At 44.7% G+C, this 14,319-nt stretch overlaps 2 protein-coding genes across 2 annotated transcripts; both read right to left on the bottom strand.

Annotated features, from left to right (window-relative positions):
* Positions 1 to 678: 678 nt before the first annotated feature.
* LOC146559581 (uncharacterized) lies at positions 679 to 3,816 on the bottom strand. The gene has a single exon (XM_085245656.1). It carries the CDS (start codon positions 3,814 to 3,816, stop codon positions 1,711 to 1,713), a length of 2,106 nt encoding a protein of 701 aa, XP_085101782.1. The 3' UTR covers positions 679 to 1,710.
* A 4,456-nt stretch (positions 3,817 to 8,272) lies between these two features.
* LOC146559580 (uncharacterized) lies at positions 8,273 to 11,167 on the bottom strand. Its single transcript, XM_085245655.1, has one exon. The coding sequence runs from the start codon at positions 10,478 to 10,480 to the stop codon at positions 8,273 to 8,275; it is 2,208 nt and encodes a 735-aa protein (XP_085101781.1). The 5' UTR covers positions 10,481 to 11,167.
* Positions 11,168 to 14,319: the final 3,152 nt, after the last annotated feature.

The raw sequence follows: 14,319 nt of genomic DNA, 5'->3' as shown, positions 1-14,319 counted from the left end.
CGTTGATGTATGAAACCAGTTTGGTCATTACATATCAATGTTGGTAGGAACTCTTCTAGCCGTTTGGCCATGATAGATGTGAAAAGTTTATAGTCCACATTAAGAACGGAGATTGGCCTGAAAGATCCACATTCCATTTTATCTTTGCCTTCTTTTGGTATAACTGAGATAATTGCCTCCTTCCAGCTGGGGGGCATTTGTGCCTTTTTCAAGACCCAATTCAATGTAGGCAATAAAACAGGTATCAGTTCCTTTTTAAATTCTTTATACCACTCTGCCGTGTAACCATCTGGTCCTGGTGATTTACTTAATTTAAGCCTAATTGCAGCTTTTAATTCTTCTTCAGTTATGTTCATTATCATTGTTTGATTTTGTTCTTCATCTAAAGTGGGTAAGTCTAGAGGGTTCAGGAAGCTATCAATCTGAGCTTCAGTCCCGCCAGGGGCTTCAGAGTATAGGGTTTTATAGAATCTTTCAAAGGCTTCCTGTATTTCATTTAATTTATTTTTTATCACTTTTGTACTTAGGTCCTGAAGGATATAAAAAAAAAACAACAGCAATAGAATAATATTAAACACAAAGTGAACCCGTCTTCCTTCATTAAATAGGTTCTTTTAGATGTTAAGGAGGAATTGACTTAACCAGGCTGGCGGAGAATGAAGACAACCGGACACCTGCTGCAGATGGGGAATCAGTGAACTTTTATTGAGACAGAGACAACCTCTCAACACAGCTCACATCAGGAGATTCCTAATATTTGCTGTGAGGATGGGTATATATTCTCTAAAACTTACAGGAGGGGGTTGTGAGGAAAGTGCTGCATTAACAGAAAAACAACTCCATAAAAGGAAAGCGGCCTTGGGTGTTCTAGTCTCTTCGCTTGCAGATATCTTGCACCTGCAGGATGAGGCGATCGCTTCTTATCGCTCTCAAGGCCAAAGTCGTGAGCACATTTTTATTACACAGTTGCACAGTAACTTTAAAGCTGAACAATATTTAAAGCTGAATAATGTTTGATCAGATTATATTTTCTTCAAATCCCCCTTTTGACCCATCTTAAATGGGTCAACACACAAAAATAAGTAACATTCAAAGGAACACAGAGACGTGTCGAAGCCTGGCTCGAAAAACTCCTCGGGTCTTATCATTTGTCTTTATCTGTCATTGCAGATGAGGAGAAAAGAGTCCAGGCACCACCCTGCCCAGGGGTCGGCTGCAAGCAGTCTCGGTTCCCGACGAAAACAGTAACAGCTGTCCTGCACACACGGATACAACGAGTCAGTGCAACCAGGGTAGTGACACAAAATTAACAGTTTCTGTAACTCAGCAACCAAAAAGCATAAGTAATGATAAAAATGTGGAGAGTACAGAGCATACTATAATAATGAGAGATATAAACGTGAAAATGTGAAAGAATAAATCAACCGTAAAATAAACCCAGAACGGTAACTGCTAAGGACATTCAAAAGTGAATATGGTAAAACGTGAGGAAGGGGTGTGGAAAAAAAAAAAAAACAATTTATATCCAGTGGTGGGAGTACACATTCGCTCAGGCTTAAGTCCGGAGACCCTGAGAACATCGCTTAACCCTCACAACCCGACCAGACACAGTTCAACCAGATATATCCTTTAAGAGGAAGTGGGTGAGGGAAACAATTAATAACAAGCCTAATACAAAACACCACAGAGAAACAACCATTCTAGAAGAATTTAAACAAGAGAAAGACGATAATGTTCGTCACCCTCACGATCAGAGTTTTCATCATCCGTTGGCGAGGAGGTGGGAAGTTGACTAGCCAATAAAGGCATCTGCCGGGCGAGATCCTTATCCTCAGGAGTGAGAGCTGTAACAATCAGTCTCTGGAAGAGGGATCGAATGCATGGAATACAACAGCAACCGCAGGTGACTAGGATAGCAACAAAAACTGAGATGGAAACTAGGATGGAAGCTACAAGGGCCTTATATTTGCCAAACATGTTAAGCCAAGAGTCCCACATGGCAGTATCAACGCCCGAGTGTTCCTTCATTTTAACAGTAAGAGCTGTGAGACCAGTAATAGCTTTAGTGAGGGAACCATCAGGAGCTGTGTTATTGGGGATATAGGTACAGCACTCCTGACCAAAAAGGCTGCAGACTCCGCCTCTTTCTGCGAGGAGAAAATCCGTTGCGACCCTGTTTTGGAAAGCCATTAGGGAAGTGGCAGATAACTGTGCATGCACAGCTTCAAAACCATCTCGAGTGTAATTAGCCAACAGTTGCACATTAAAGTGAATGTAGTTAATTCTGTCTACATTCGCATTTATTTCAACCATCCAAAGTATCGAGGCCCATCCTGCTTTAACCTGGTCTCGCAGTTTATATTCATCGGGGACCCCACGGGGTATACCTACAGCATCAATATAGGTTGGATTATGAGCTGAACCTGGGATTAGAGAACGTTTAGAGCGGCGTTCAGAGGAGGATGGGAGGCCAACTTCGTGTACTTTTATAGAGAGATCTACTGGAGTGACTAAAACAGGTAAAATAAGAGTTATGAGAGCGCAAAGACCTGACGCATCCCGAGGGAAACCATCATATAACTTGTTATTGCCACACCACCACCACAAATCAGCCCTAGCCGTAGGTCGGAAGTTTGGTTTCATAACCGTCATCTCAGTGCACCAAGAAGAGTTCAAGCTACCTAGTTTTACTGCATTGCCAGTCAGGTTAATACAAGTGAAATTGTTCACAGCTACATCTGAAGAAAAGAAAGGTGGTTTATTAGAGACCGAGCGTTGAGTTTTAGGAAAGTGGTTTTCCAGATATGAGCAATGACCTCGTTTTGTATTGTTCATAAGATGCAGGAGGCATGCACTATTGACTGGCGCCGGTACAACTCTTAAAGTGGGGCGGGCTCCCATACATACTATGCAGTCGGAAGCCGTCTTGTCAGCAGCTTGTTCAGCTAGTAGTAACCAGTTGTTTGTTGCTCCAGAAATACCGGTTAGAATTTGGAAGAGGTCATCTTTAGACATTTTATTTGTGTCTACAATGCGTATTCGGCCGTTTCTCCCCCCGTTTGTATATGTCACCGGAGGGCCATTAAAGGTGGGGTTATCATCTTTAACTACAGAGCTTGGAGCTGCACCAACGCTAGGGCATATTTCCATTTGCCAATACAGGGCGGTGCGATCAGTCCAAGGGGCAAGTATAAATTGTTGACAGGAGGTCAAGGCCAGATCCTTTAGGGTAAAAATTAAGCCTGAAAGATCCGGTTTTTTTGCTATTCTGAGCATATTTTGGTTTCTCCAGTGCAAAGCCTGACCCCTAGAGTGCTTGGACCAATCGAGGTCCGTTTCTGACACTAAACTGGACCACTTCCACTGATGCCAACCTCCCAGGGTTATATACCACACTGAGGAGGAGAGATGTACTGCAAGGTTAAAAAGATCCCCCCCTTGGTCTTTGGTGACGGGAGTGACTGGGAAGCTAGCGAAATCTATTTCGACTACCCAACTTTTATTGTTGGGGACACAGAGAGTAATCATTCTAGTCGTACTTGGGGTGCAGGAGGTAACCGTGTGTCGTTTCTTTCTAAATGGATCGGGCGTGGGCAAGACTGGAGAGGAAGTGGTGGGCAAGACCCTAGGGGCTACATTTGTCAGGTTGGGACTGTCAGAAGGGGGCGAAGCTTTTGAACTTGAAGGTGTCAGAAGTGTCGGGGGCCCTTCACAGATCAGGATTATGCCAATGGGAATGAGACCCAGGGCCAGGAAGCAAACAAAGACGCAACATCTTTGCCTGCCTGTCATTTCAGGGGGAAAGGGCCAAGACATGTTTACTTAGCTTGGAAGTCTTCTAATAGAGGATGATGGGGCAGAGAAAGGTGGTCCAGTTCCCCCCACCTCGCCAAGGGCGTGTTCTAGGAGTTAAAGAGCAACAAAAAGTATCAGTGACACAACTTTAAATGAGCTTTCAGCGGTTAAAACTATTGCAATGTAAAATGTAAATCTTAAAAACTCAAGCCAATATAAAAGCAAAGTCATAAAAGATGTTAAAAATAGAAAAATAAAAATGTTTAGTTCAGTATGAAGAACACCCCCTTTTGTAACCAGCCGGCTTTTAGGTTGAGTTTTGGCTCCCTCAAGTGGTTGGTGATGCTGTTGCAGCTCCTTCTGACAGGTCCTTCTGCACCTCTCTCAAGGTTCTTCCTGGTTCGGTGGCAGCAGCGCACTGTGTGTAATGAAACCAGGTGTCACCTTTCCCTTCGAGCCTGACAGCGTGGGAGGTCCGCTCTGTTATGCGGTAAGGGCCTGTCCAGCGAGGCTCAGCCCACTTTCTCTTTGTGACTTTCAGGAGGACGTAGTCCATTCCAGGTGTAGCCGCCTCTTTCAGCTCTTGCTGGTTTCTTTCAGCGACCTGTGAGGAATACTGGGCAACAAAACTGCGGAGCATGTTATAATATGTCCTCGGATCGAGGTCTGAATCAGCTTCATCCGACATTAACAGGCGAGAGGAGGGGCCAGGAAAAGGCCTGCCATGCTCCAACTCAAATGGAGTGTAACCAGAGGTTTGATTTACTGAGCATCTTATGGACATTAATGCAAGAGGCAATGCCTTAACCCAATCTAATTTGGTCTGTGCACAGATTTTAGCCAATTTAGTTTTTAGAGTTTGATTCATCCTTTCCACTTTCCCCTGGGACTGGGGGTGGTAAACTGAGCCAAACTTATGTTTCAAACCTAATGCGGCTTCAACCCTCTGCAGATCGTGGTTCCTGAAATGTGAACCATTGTCCGACCTTATGACCTCGGGAAACCCATGCTGTGGTATATAATGATTAATCAGACACTTCACCACAGTTCTACTGTTTTCACTTGCTGTCGGCCAGGCTTCTGGCCAACCTGAAAATGCATCCACAGCCACCAGCAGGTACCTGTAACTACCTACTCTGTCCACCATGTCTGTGTAATCAATGATTATTTCTTTCCCTGGGCAAAGTGGGATGGGGAAGTACCCTGCTATTGGCTTGAAGGCGGGCTTGATTCCAAATTGGTTGCACTCCTTACAGGTTTTAACCATGTATTTTGTCATGTCTTTTAGATAAGGGTGCCACCAGACGGCTAAGTTCCTCATCATTTGTGCAGGTCCCACATGCCCCACTCCATGTGCCTCTTCCATTGCTGTCTGTCTGACCCCTGGCGGTAGAATGGGCCTTCCATCTGGGCCACGCCAGACATCTGTGTTTGTGGCCCCTCTTGTTACCCATAATGATTTTTCCTGGGGGCTGGCTTTGTCCTGTAACTCTCTGATTGTGGCTAGGCCTAGTTGTATGGGTGGTCTTTCTGGAGGGGGTGTGGCTTCTGGGTCCATTACCATAATCAGGGAGGGTAAGTAACCAGCTGTCTGCTTAGCTACTAAGTCGGCCTGTTTGTTACCTAATGCCACTAAATCCAATCCGGCACTGTGTCCTTTGCATTTTACCACTGCCACCTTAACAGGTAACAACAGTGCTTCCGCTAATTCCCTCATTTCTATCTCATGTTTAATAGGCTTTCCGCTGGCTGTCAAAAAACCAGCTCTTAGCCACTGCTTGAGCTCCACATGCACTGCTCCCACAGCATAAGCTGAATCACTGTATATATTCACTTTCTGTCCCTTTCCCATCCTTAAGGCTTCAATCACCGCTCTCAGTTCAGCTCTCTGTGCAGACTGTTGTCCTGTCAACTGCTCTGCCTTCACTGTTTTCCATCTCATGTCTGTCTGTTCCACTATTGCCCATGCAGCCTTCAACATTCCACTTTCAGTTCTGAAACAACATCCATCTGTGAACCAATCTTTTTCTGCATCCATTAGAGGTTCTGCCTGCAAATCTGGCCTGATTTTCTCCTGTACCTGCACAACCTCTTCACACATATGTGGTTCCCCCGATCCCATGTGATCAGCCATGTTTATGCCTTCATGTGAGTAGGTGATGTGTGGTGCTTCCAAAATGGTACTGAGGCGTCTCTGCCTGAGTGAAGTGAGTGTGAAGGCCTGTGAGGAGACGTAGGCCACCACACTGTGTGATGTCAAAATTTTTAGTGGGTGGTTCATCACTATGTGTGCTGTTTTCTGAATGATTTTTGCAAGTCCAGAAACGTGTTGTGTGCACGGTGGGTGGCGTTTTTCAGTGTTGTCAAGCATTACGCTTACATATGTCAACACTTTTCTCTCTCCCCCTTTTTTCTGGAACAGGATACCATTGATATGGGTTCCAGTTCCAGAAACATCAAGATGAAAAGGCAAAGCATAATCTGGCACAGCAAGGTCAGAGGCGACAGAAAGCTGTTGTTTTAACTTTATAAACGCCTGTTCTGTTTCTGTAGTCCATGAGAGGGGAGCAGAGAGGTTTCTCATGCCTTGTTCATTTACCAAAGCGCGCAAAGGGGAAGTAAGGCCAACATAGTCTGGGACATAGGTCCTGCTGTAACCAGTCAGGCCCAAAAATGACAACATGTCTTTTACAGTTAGAGGTTTTGGATGGTGCAAAATGGAGTTCCTGTGTTCTGGGGACAAGGAAATACCGGACTGTGAGACCATGCGGCCTAGAAAAGAAACCTGTTTTCTTGCAATCTGTAGTTTGTTTTTGCTCACTTTAAAACCTGTGTTGGCCAGGTGGTGAAGTACCACTCTGGTGGCCTCCAAACAGATGTCAGCCGTGGGGGCAGACAGCAAAAGGTCATCCACATATTGTATTAACATACAGTCAGATGGTAGTGGGCTGGTTTGTAAAAGTTCTTTCAAACACTGATTAAACAGTCCTGGGGAGAGGGCAAATCCCTGTGGTAAGCGAGTGTAACGCCATTGTCGGCCTCTAAATGTAAATGAGAAAATGTCACGCAGTGACTCATGAAGTGGGAGGCAGAAAAAGGCATTAGCCAAGTCAATGCAGGTGAACCAGGCATGAGATGGTGGGAGGTTGGTCAAGGCAACATAAGGATTAGGCACAGGCAAAGTAGGAGTGCCAAGTAAGGCATTAATCCTTCTCAAATCATGTGCCATTCTGAACTTCCCCGTGCCTTTTTTCTCAACGGGTAGGATGGGCGTGTTCCACTTAGAGCAGGAGGGCTCCAAGACACCGGCAGTGACCAAACCAGAAATTGTTTCTGCAATCCCAGCCTCAGCCTCCGGTCTGTGTGGGTACTGAGGCTGCCACAAAGGGGTAGCAGATGACAGTTGAAAAGAGACTGGCTCCACATCAACTAAACCTACATCTGTGGGTCCAAGGGACCACAAACAATCTGGAAGAGAGTCGAGTAAAGGCGCAGCATCACAGTGGTCTGTGTGTTCTCTTCCATGTGACCCGCTGACCACTCGATGTTGCAGTGTTGAGGAATTAAAGCAATCATTTAAAATTTGGTATGTCTTGGTAGATGGAGAAAACAAAACCTGTGGGAGTTTTGTAGGTGTCCAGTCAGTGGCCGCAAGGGAACGTTTAACCATTCCACCCAGCTCCTTAGCCTGGTGTCCAGGATGTAAGGCCAGTGACACATGGGGAGCTGCCTCATCAGACATCATGTACCACTGTAATTGATCTGTTGTAAAAGTAACCGCTGCTGCCACTCCCTCCGGTGCCGCAAAAATGCACGACATGTTCAGAGACCAAGCCCGCCCCTCACACTGCTCTTGGAACATGTGCTGGTACCAGGTGGTGTCATGCCTGTCATAAAACAGTGTAACATGAGGTGGGTCAGGGGGAGGGACATAAGGATGTAGGAGTGAGAGCCACGGCCGCCATTGCTGAAAAGCAGTACAAACTCCTGGTTCAGCAGGTGTTTCAACTTCCAATAATGCCCAGTAGATGTCAGCAGAGTCCGTCAAACAGGAGGAGGGTTGCAGCAGAAACTGACCACCTCCCTCTGGCCCATCAGAACAGGGAAGCACAACCCCAGTAGGGAGAGTCACAGTTAGGCCTTGTGAAGAGCAGAGTATTGTGGCTCCTAATTTAATCAACAAGTCTCTTCCCAGTAAATTCACAGGCGCCTGTTTTGAACAAACATAGCTGTGTAACAAAGTCTGATCTCCAACCGTTGTGGGGAGGGGCACGGTGTAAGGCAGAGTTTTAGGTTCCCCAGATATGCCCACCACTGTAATCACTGTGTCAGTAAGTCTTTCACGAGCAACATCCTTAATGGTGGAGTACGTAGCTCCAGTGTCCACTAAAAAGCTGCTTCTTCTTCTATCTACAGTTATGGACAGCATAGGGTCCGCCGTTGTCCCTTCACCGTCCTGGGCAGTCTGTGGGGTGTCCTATAGCTGGGGACCACCCTCGTAGTACTCCCACCCCATCACAGGCATCTGTGGGGCCGGGGGCACTTCAACTAAAGCACCACGAGGTCCACCTCTGTGGCCAGGATGCTGATAGGGCCCACCACGGGCTCCCCTGCCTCTTCCAGCAGCCGGGTTCAAAGGGCACGCTTTAGCCCAGTGTCCAGGTTGTCCACACCGGAAACAAACATACATCTGGCCTCCCCTACCACCTCCCATCTGACCCCTTCCCCTGAAACCACCTCTGTTTCCTCCAAATGGGGAACCTCTCTGCCCATAAGGGGCCGGGGAGTGATAAGCACCATACTGGGGGGGCTGTGGATCAGTTGGCCATGGGTTCGGATACAAATCAGGGGCAACTGGACCAGGAGGGGGAGCCGCAGCGGCCACAAGCTGCTTTTTAGGCTTGTCACCTTTTCCACCCAGGTCGTTTTTAGCTTTCTGCAGCTGAACCTTCAACAGTTGCAACTGTAAATCTTCGACGCTCTCCGCTTTATCATCAGACTTAATCTGCACTTTGTTAAGATTAAAAATCAAATGTTTCTTCCAGATTGCAAAGTCACAGTCCTGCAAATCAGGATTATCCTCCATTTTCTGGCTTACTGACTCCGGAATGCCCCTCAGCACCGCCCTTCTAAACCACATGCTCTGTGAACAAGTCCTACTGGGGTGATGACCTGTATGGTTCACCCAGTCTTCAACAGCCTGATTTAGATAATGGGTGGGATTTTGCTTTCCCTCCCATTTAAATTTCTGTAAGGTGCCTTGATTTTTGGGTGGGAATTGTTTGCGCAGGGCCGGTCCAATAAACCTCAAGGCCTGCATTAGTGGCACCTCGTTCTCATGCATGGTAGTACCCGCATTTTGTTCCAGGTCCGCTGCCTGAGATCGGGATGTGCACCTAGTTATAATAGCTCTAAAATCTCCCAGTGCGAGGTCCTGTCCAGCTGTGTATTTATCCAAACCAGCCAACCAGGCATTCCCTCCCTCCGTTATGTCAGGGAGTTTGTCCACTAGGGCCTGGACATCTCCGAATGAATAAGGTTGATACACTGGTCTACGTTGCGCTTTAGTCTGGACCAGGGGAAATATGCCTGGAGGCTGAGGCACAGGGCCCTTAGATCTAGTCTGATATCCTAAACTGGGAGGGGTAGAGGGGGATGTATTGTTAAGGTCACTGAGTTCATCATCAGTATCCTCAGTTTTTTCCCCGCCTGGTGGGGTAGCAGTGTCAGCAAAAACGTGGGCTAAACTCATCTGTGTTTCCGGATCCTGACGGCCCACCAAAGACATGGTAACTGTGACATTTGGTGAAGTGCCAGGCTCAGTTTTTGCAGTAGCGGTCAGATCTCCTTTAACAGCGACAGGAGTGCTGGCAAAGGGGTTGGACCGGGAAAGAGGGGCTGACGCAACACGATTATTCACCTGGACCACTGACCTATGTTCATTTAAGCAGCTGCGTAATGCTGCTTCTAGATCAGTTAATTGTTGTTCAGTGGGTTCCTGTCTGTTCATTCGAACCGCAAATGGTGCGCTCGCAAATGGGTCAGTTAGGCCCTCAGATCCGGTTCCAAAACAATGGGACATGGAAGAGGGGGCTCTACTACTAGCTGAGGGTGTCGCCGACAGAGAGGAGCTTCCTGGGCAAAAATGCTTGGTATCTATGGGAGTTGGAGCTACGGGCGGTTCTTCTCCAATAGTCATTATTCCACCAGAGATATTAAGTACCGGATATATGCCTGCTGAGGGAGGAGTTGAGGCAGAATAGGGAGGTGGCTGAGACCTATTTTTCTTCATGTGTGGTTTTGCAGTTTCCCATAAACACACCCAGTGATTAAATTTAACTTTGCGGCCTGCGTGCTTATCTGCTTCCTTTCTGTGTCTCACCCCGCTCATCACACCTGCACCTGCTGCTGCTGAGTTGGCTTCTTCCTCTTTCTCTTTTGCCTGCATAGCCTTATTCTGCCAAATTATTCCCCAGTTACCACTACTCCCCTCGTCCTTTCCCTTTTCTTTCATTAACCTTTCAGCTGTTTTCCTCAATGACTCTTTCTGCTTTTTTGCTTCTTTAGGCTGGTGTGTGGAGTTGATGACTGTCTCAACACATGTTAATTGTTCTCCCAATGTGCTAAGAATAACACCGGGACCCCAACCATCATCATTAGTTTCTCGATCTAATTCTCCATCCATTTTACTGTCAATGGAGGAGTGTTCTTTTATTGATTTTAAAGGAGAATTTGGGCCAGCTGGGTTTCTGCCTCTGTTAGGCACTAACAGCTGGGGCGCTGCTTTAAAGGTGAGTCAGCACTGAAATATCCCTTCAGGTGTTACCAAGCTTCTACCAAACCGGAGTCTGGCGGGTAACCTTGCCTAGAGCTTCCTGATAGGGGTGCTAGTTGGTTGTCACCTTGTTCACACGTCTCATTCACACTTCATACATTACCTGCAGTCACTCATTACCCTCCTTATGTATGTAATAAATGTGTAAAAAAAATTCTATGTGTGGTGTATTATTTTAACCAAAAGAGGAACCTAGTTCCTTTAATTGTGTAATCTGTGAACAACGGAGAACCAAACTGTCCTGCCCAGTGTTCCACAGCAAGCATTCAGCGTGTATTTATGTGTGTCCAATATCAAACAGAACATCAAAACATTTAAAACACTAAAATCATCGGGGTTTTAAGAAGAGATCCGTTTTCTCCTATTGATCAAAGGGACCCCTCCTTTGGACTCCAACCAGTACTTCTCCTTTTTAAGTTTTAGAGGATCTTTTCTAATAAAGTCCTCTGGGCCTTCCTAACCCTTCTGTAGTTTAGAGAATATTACTAAAAAATATTCTCAAGGCCTTTAACCTTTTAATTTATTTAGAAAGGCGTTACTAATAAACCCTTTCAAGGTCCCAGACCTGCACTGAGGTATATATCCGACACCGGAGAGCAACCCGTCGGCTGCAACCGTGGTCAGACCTCAGTTCACTCTTATCTTTATTCACTTATTCACTTATTTCTTATTCACTTATCTCTTATTCACTTGTCTGATTCTCAACAAGCCTTAAGTAAGCCAGACAATTTTGGTTATGAATTACTAGGAGTTTGGACACTAAGTATTTTTATAATGTTCAATATAGCAGAAATAAAAGGTCTGCTTACCTTGTTTTTGTGTGCACACAGCTTTTGTCCAAACTCCGTTCACTCAGACCACGGCCGATGTCCTCCCATCCGTTCCAGTTGACCTGGAGCGGATCCTGTTCCGTGACGCCAATTGAAGGATACAAAAAAAACAACAGCAATAGAATAATATTAAACACAAAGTGAACCCGTCTTCCTTCATTAAATAGGTTCTTTTAGATGTTAAGGAGGAATTGACTTAACCAGGCTGGCGGAGAATGAAGACAACCGGACACCTGCTGCAGATGGGGAATCAGTGAACTTTTATTGAGACAGAGACAACCTCTCAACACAGCTCACATCAGGAGATTCCTAATATTTGCTGTGAGGATGGGTATATATTCTCTAAAACTTACAGGAGGGGGTTGTGAGGAAAGTGCTGCATTAACAGAAAAACAACTCCATAAAAGGAAAGCGGCCTTGGGTGTTCTAGTCTCTTCGCTTGCAGATATCTTGCACCTGCAGGATGAGGCGATCGCTTCTTATCGCTCTCAAGGCCAAAGTCGTGAGCACATTTTTATTACACAGTTGCACAGTAACTTTAAAGCTGAACAATATTTAAAGCTGAATAATGTTTGATCAGATTATATTTTCTTCAGTCCCTAATTTTATAAATTGTATTTTCCGCTGTCTTTTTTTTCCAATTTCCACGCCAATATTTTGGTAGATTTAATGCCACTTTCATAGTGTCTCTGTTTCAAAAACATTAAATCTTTCTTGATTTCTTGTGTGGCTAGATTGTTAATTTCATTCCTAATGTTTTTGATTTCCCTTAATATATCCTGTGCTGAGTCCCTTTTATGTCTTCTTTCTAGTTCCTTTAGTCTCTTATTCAACTCCTCTAGTTTTCTATTCTTATCTTTTTTCCTAAATGAAGTTATTGCTATAATTTTCCCTCTTAGTACCGCCTTCAAAGTATCCCATAGTATGGGAGGTGGTACTTCTCCGGTATCGTTGAACTCTAAGAAGAGACTAATTTCTGATTTAATTTGTGCCTTAAAAGGCGAATCATTCAACAGACTTGAGTTCAATTTCCATGTATTATTTTTTAACCGTAGGTTAAAATCAATGGATAAGTATATTGGTGCATGGTCACTTATATCTATCGTCCCAATTCCACAAGTATGTATTTTATCCTTATCTTTACTAAATGTTATGAAATAATCTATCCTTGTATAAAGAGAGTGTGGAGCAGAGTAGTAAGTATAGTCCCTTCTATTAGGAAAAAGGTCTCGCCATATGTCAATTAATCCTACCTCCTCAAAAAGTGCATTCACTTTGATATATGGGGATTTCCTATCATACGTTTTCCTGCTAGACGAGTCTAATTTTGGCTGTAGGTGTATATTTAAATCCCCTCCACAGATCAAAAGGCCTTCTGTTTCTGTTACCATAATATTAATAATCCTTTGGAAGAAACTAATATCACTCTCTGGCGGGGCATAAACATTTAAAAGGGTGATCAAATTCCCATCTATTTTTCCTTTTACTAGAATAAATCTGCCCTCTTTATCACCCATTTCAGATACTTTTTCAAAGTTTAATTTGCTTGAAATAAGGATTGCAACTCCTCTCCTATGTCCTGATTTGTATGAAGAAAAAAACAAATTAGTAAAACCCATTCTCTTTAATTTTACATGCTCCTTATCTGTCAAGTGGGTCTCCTGTAAGTAGACTATATGGGCTTGTTCTGCTTTCACTTTAGTTAGGATTTTAGTACGTTTAATTGGATTTAACAGCCCATTAACATTGAAAGATAGAAATTTTACTTTATCACTAGCCATATGTAATCAACGTATGTCCATGGAACAAATAAAATGAAACTTATCAGATCTACTCCCTAAACAAACAAAGATATCAAACATAAATAACAAGTACAGAAAAAAAGACTGTGGTTCCAAGGCTGGGGTCTCTAATAAGTGACCCTGGGTAGAGCTAGAAAAAGCGTCTAGCTGTGAGGGAAAGCCTCTCCCATATATGGGCTGAGGGCCCCCGCCATGGCACTTGAGGCGGAAGAAAACAAAGTCGTTGTTCATTACACGGAAAGTGTGTCTTTATGCATCCCTCGCTTATATCTATATAATCTCATCCAATTGGGGTAGAGATATACACACAAACATCTTGAAATATATATAACACCGCGTATTTTTACCTCATTTTAAAGCCCAACAGTACTTATAACTCCTCTGACGAGGGTATGATCTGTCTTCTGAAGGTTCGCAGTCTCGCCCTGATATCTTTCTCTCGCTCGTCGTCTGTCCCTCGCTGAGTTGATCCTCTCATTGTTTCCCAGGGGGTACGGGACAGCTGCTCGACCAGACTCTCCTTCGATGTAGTCACATTAACTGGAAGCCCTCTGTCCTTCATGTCTGTAGTCGCCTCCTCCGCCGTCTGATACAGACATGTTCCATCCTCATAAAACACTCGTAGTTTTGCCGGGAACGGAGTATGGAAGCGGATATTTTTCTGCTTTAACACCCGCTTCGCCTCTACGTACTCCTTTCTCTTCTGCAGTACTACTGGAGGGTAATCATGGTCAAAGAATATTAATTTCCCATTCAGAAAAACTTTCTTCTTTTCCCAAGCTCTACGTAGGATCTCTTCTTTAACCCTATAGCGGAGAAATTTGACTATTATTGATTGCGTTTTATCTTGCCTGTCTCCGGCGGGTCTTGATGCCAACGCCCGGTGTGCTCTCTCGATGCCAAACTCCACAGTAGGTGGAGCACGCAGCTTGGCCTTCTTATGCAACAGGTCATACACCTAAATAAAAATAAATGTCTAGTTTGCTATATGGATTAATTGAACACGTGGATTCAATAGATATCTTCTGAGTGAAGGGTGTTCCCTTCATGTCTTCCT

The sequence above is a fragment of the Mchenga conophoros genome, linkage group LG14 (assembly GCF_057382185.1).
Source record: "Mchenga conophoros isolate Kocher_MC1m ecotype Shallow Benthic linkage group LG14, M_conophoros_male_GT1.1, whole genome shotgun sequence".
Classification (NCBI taxonomy): domain Eukaryota; kingdom Metazoa; phylum Chordata; class Actinopteri; order Cichliformes; family Cichlidae; genus Mchenga; species Mchenga conophoros.
This window is presented reverse-complemented; position numbering and strand designations above follow the sequence as displayed.

What these genes read in the sequence shown, in the direction of transcription:
- LOC146559581 (XM_085245656.1), bottom strand. Translation starts at nt 3,816, where the DNA reads ATGTCTTGGCCCTTTCCCCCTGAAATGACAGGCAGGCAAAGATGTTGC.
- LOC146559580 (XM_085245655.1), bottom strand. Translation starts at nt 10,480, where the DNA reads ATGGATGGAGAATTAGATCGAGAAACTAATGATGATGGTTGGGGTCCC.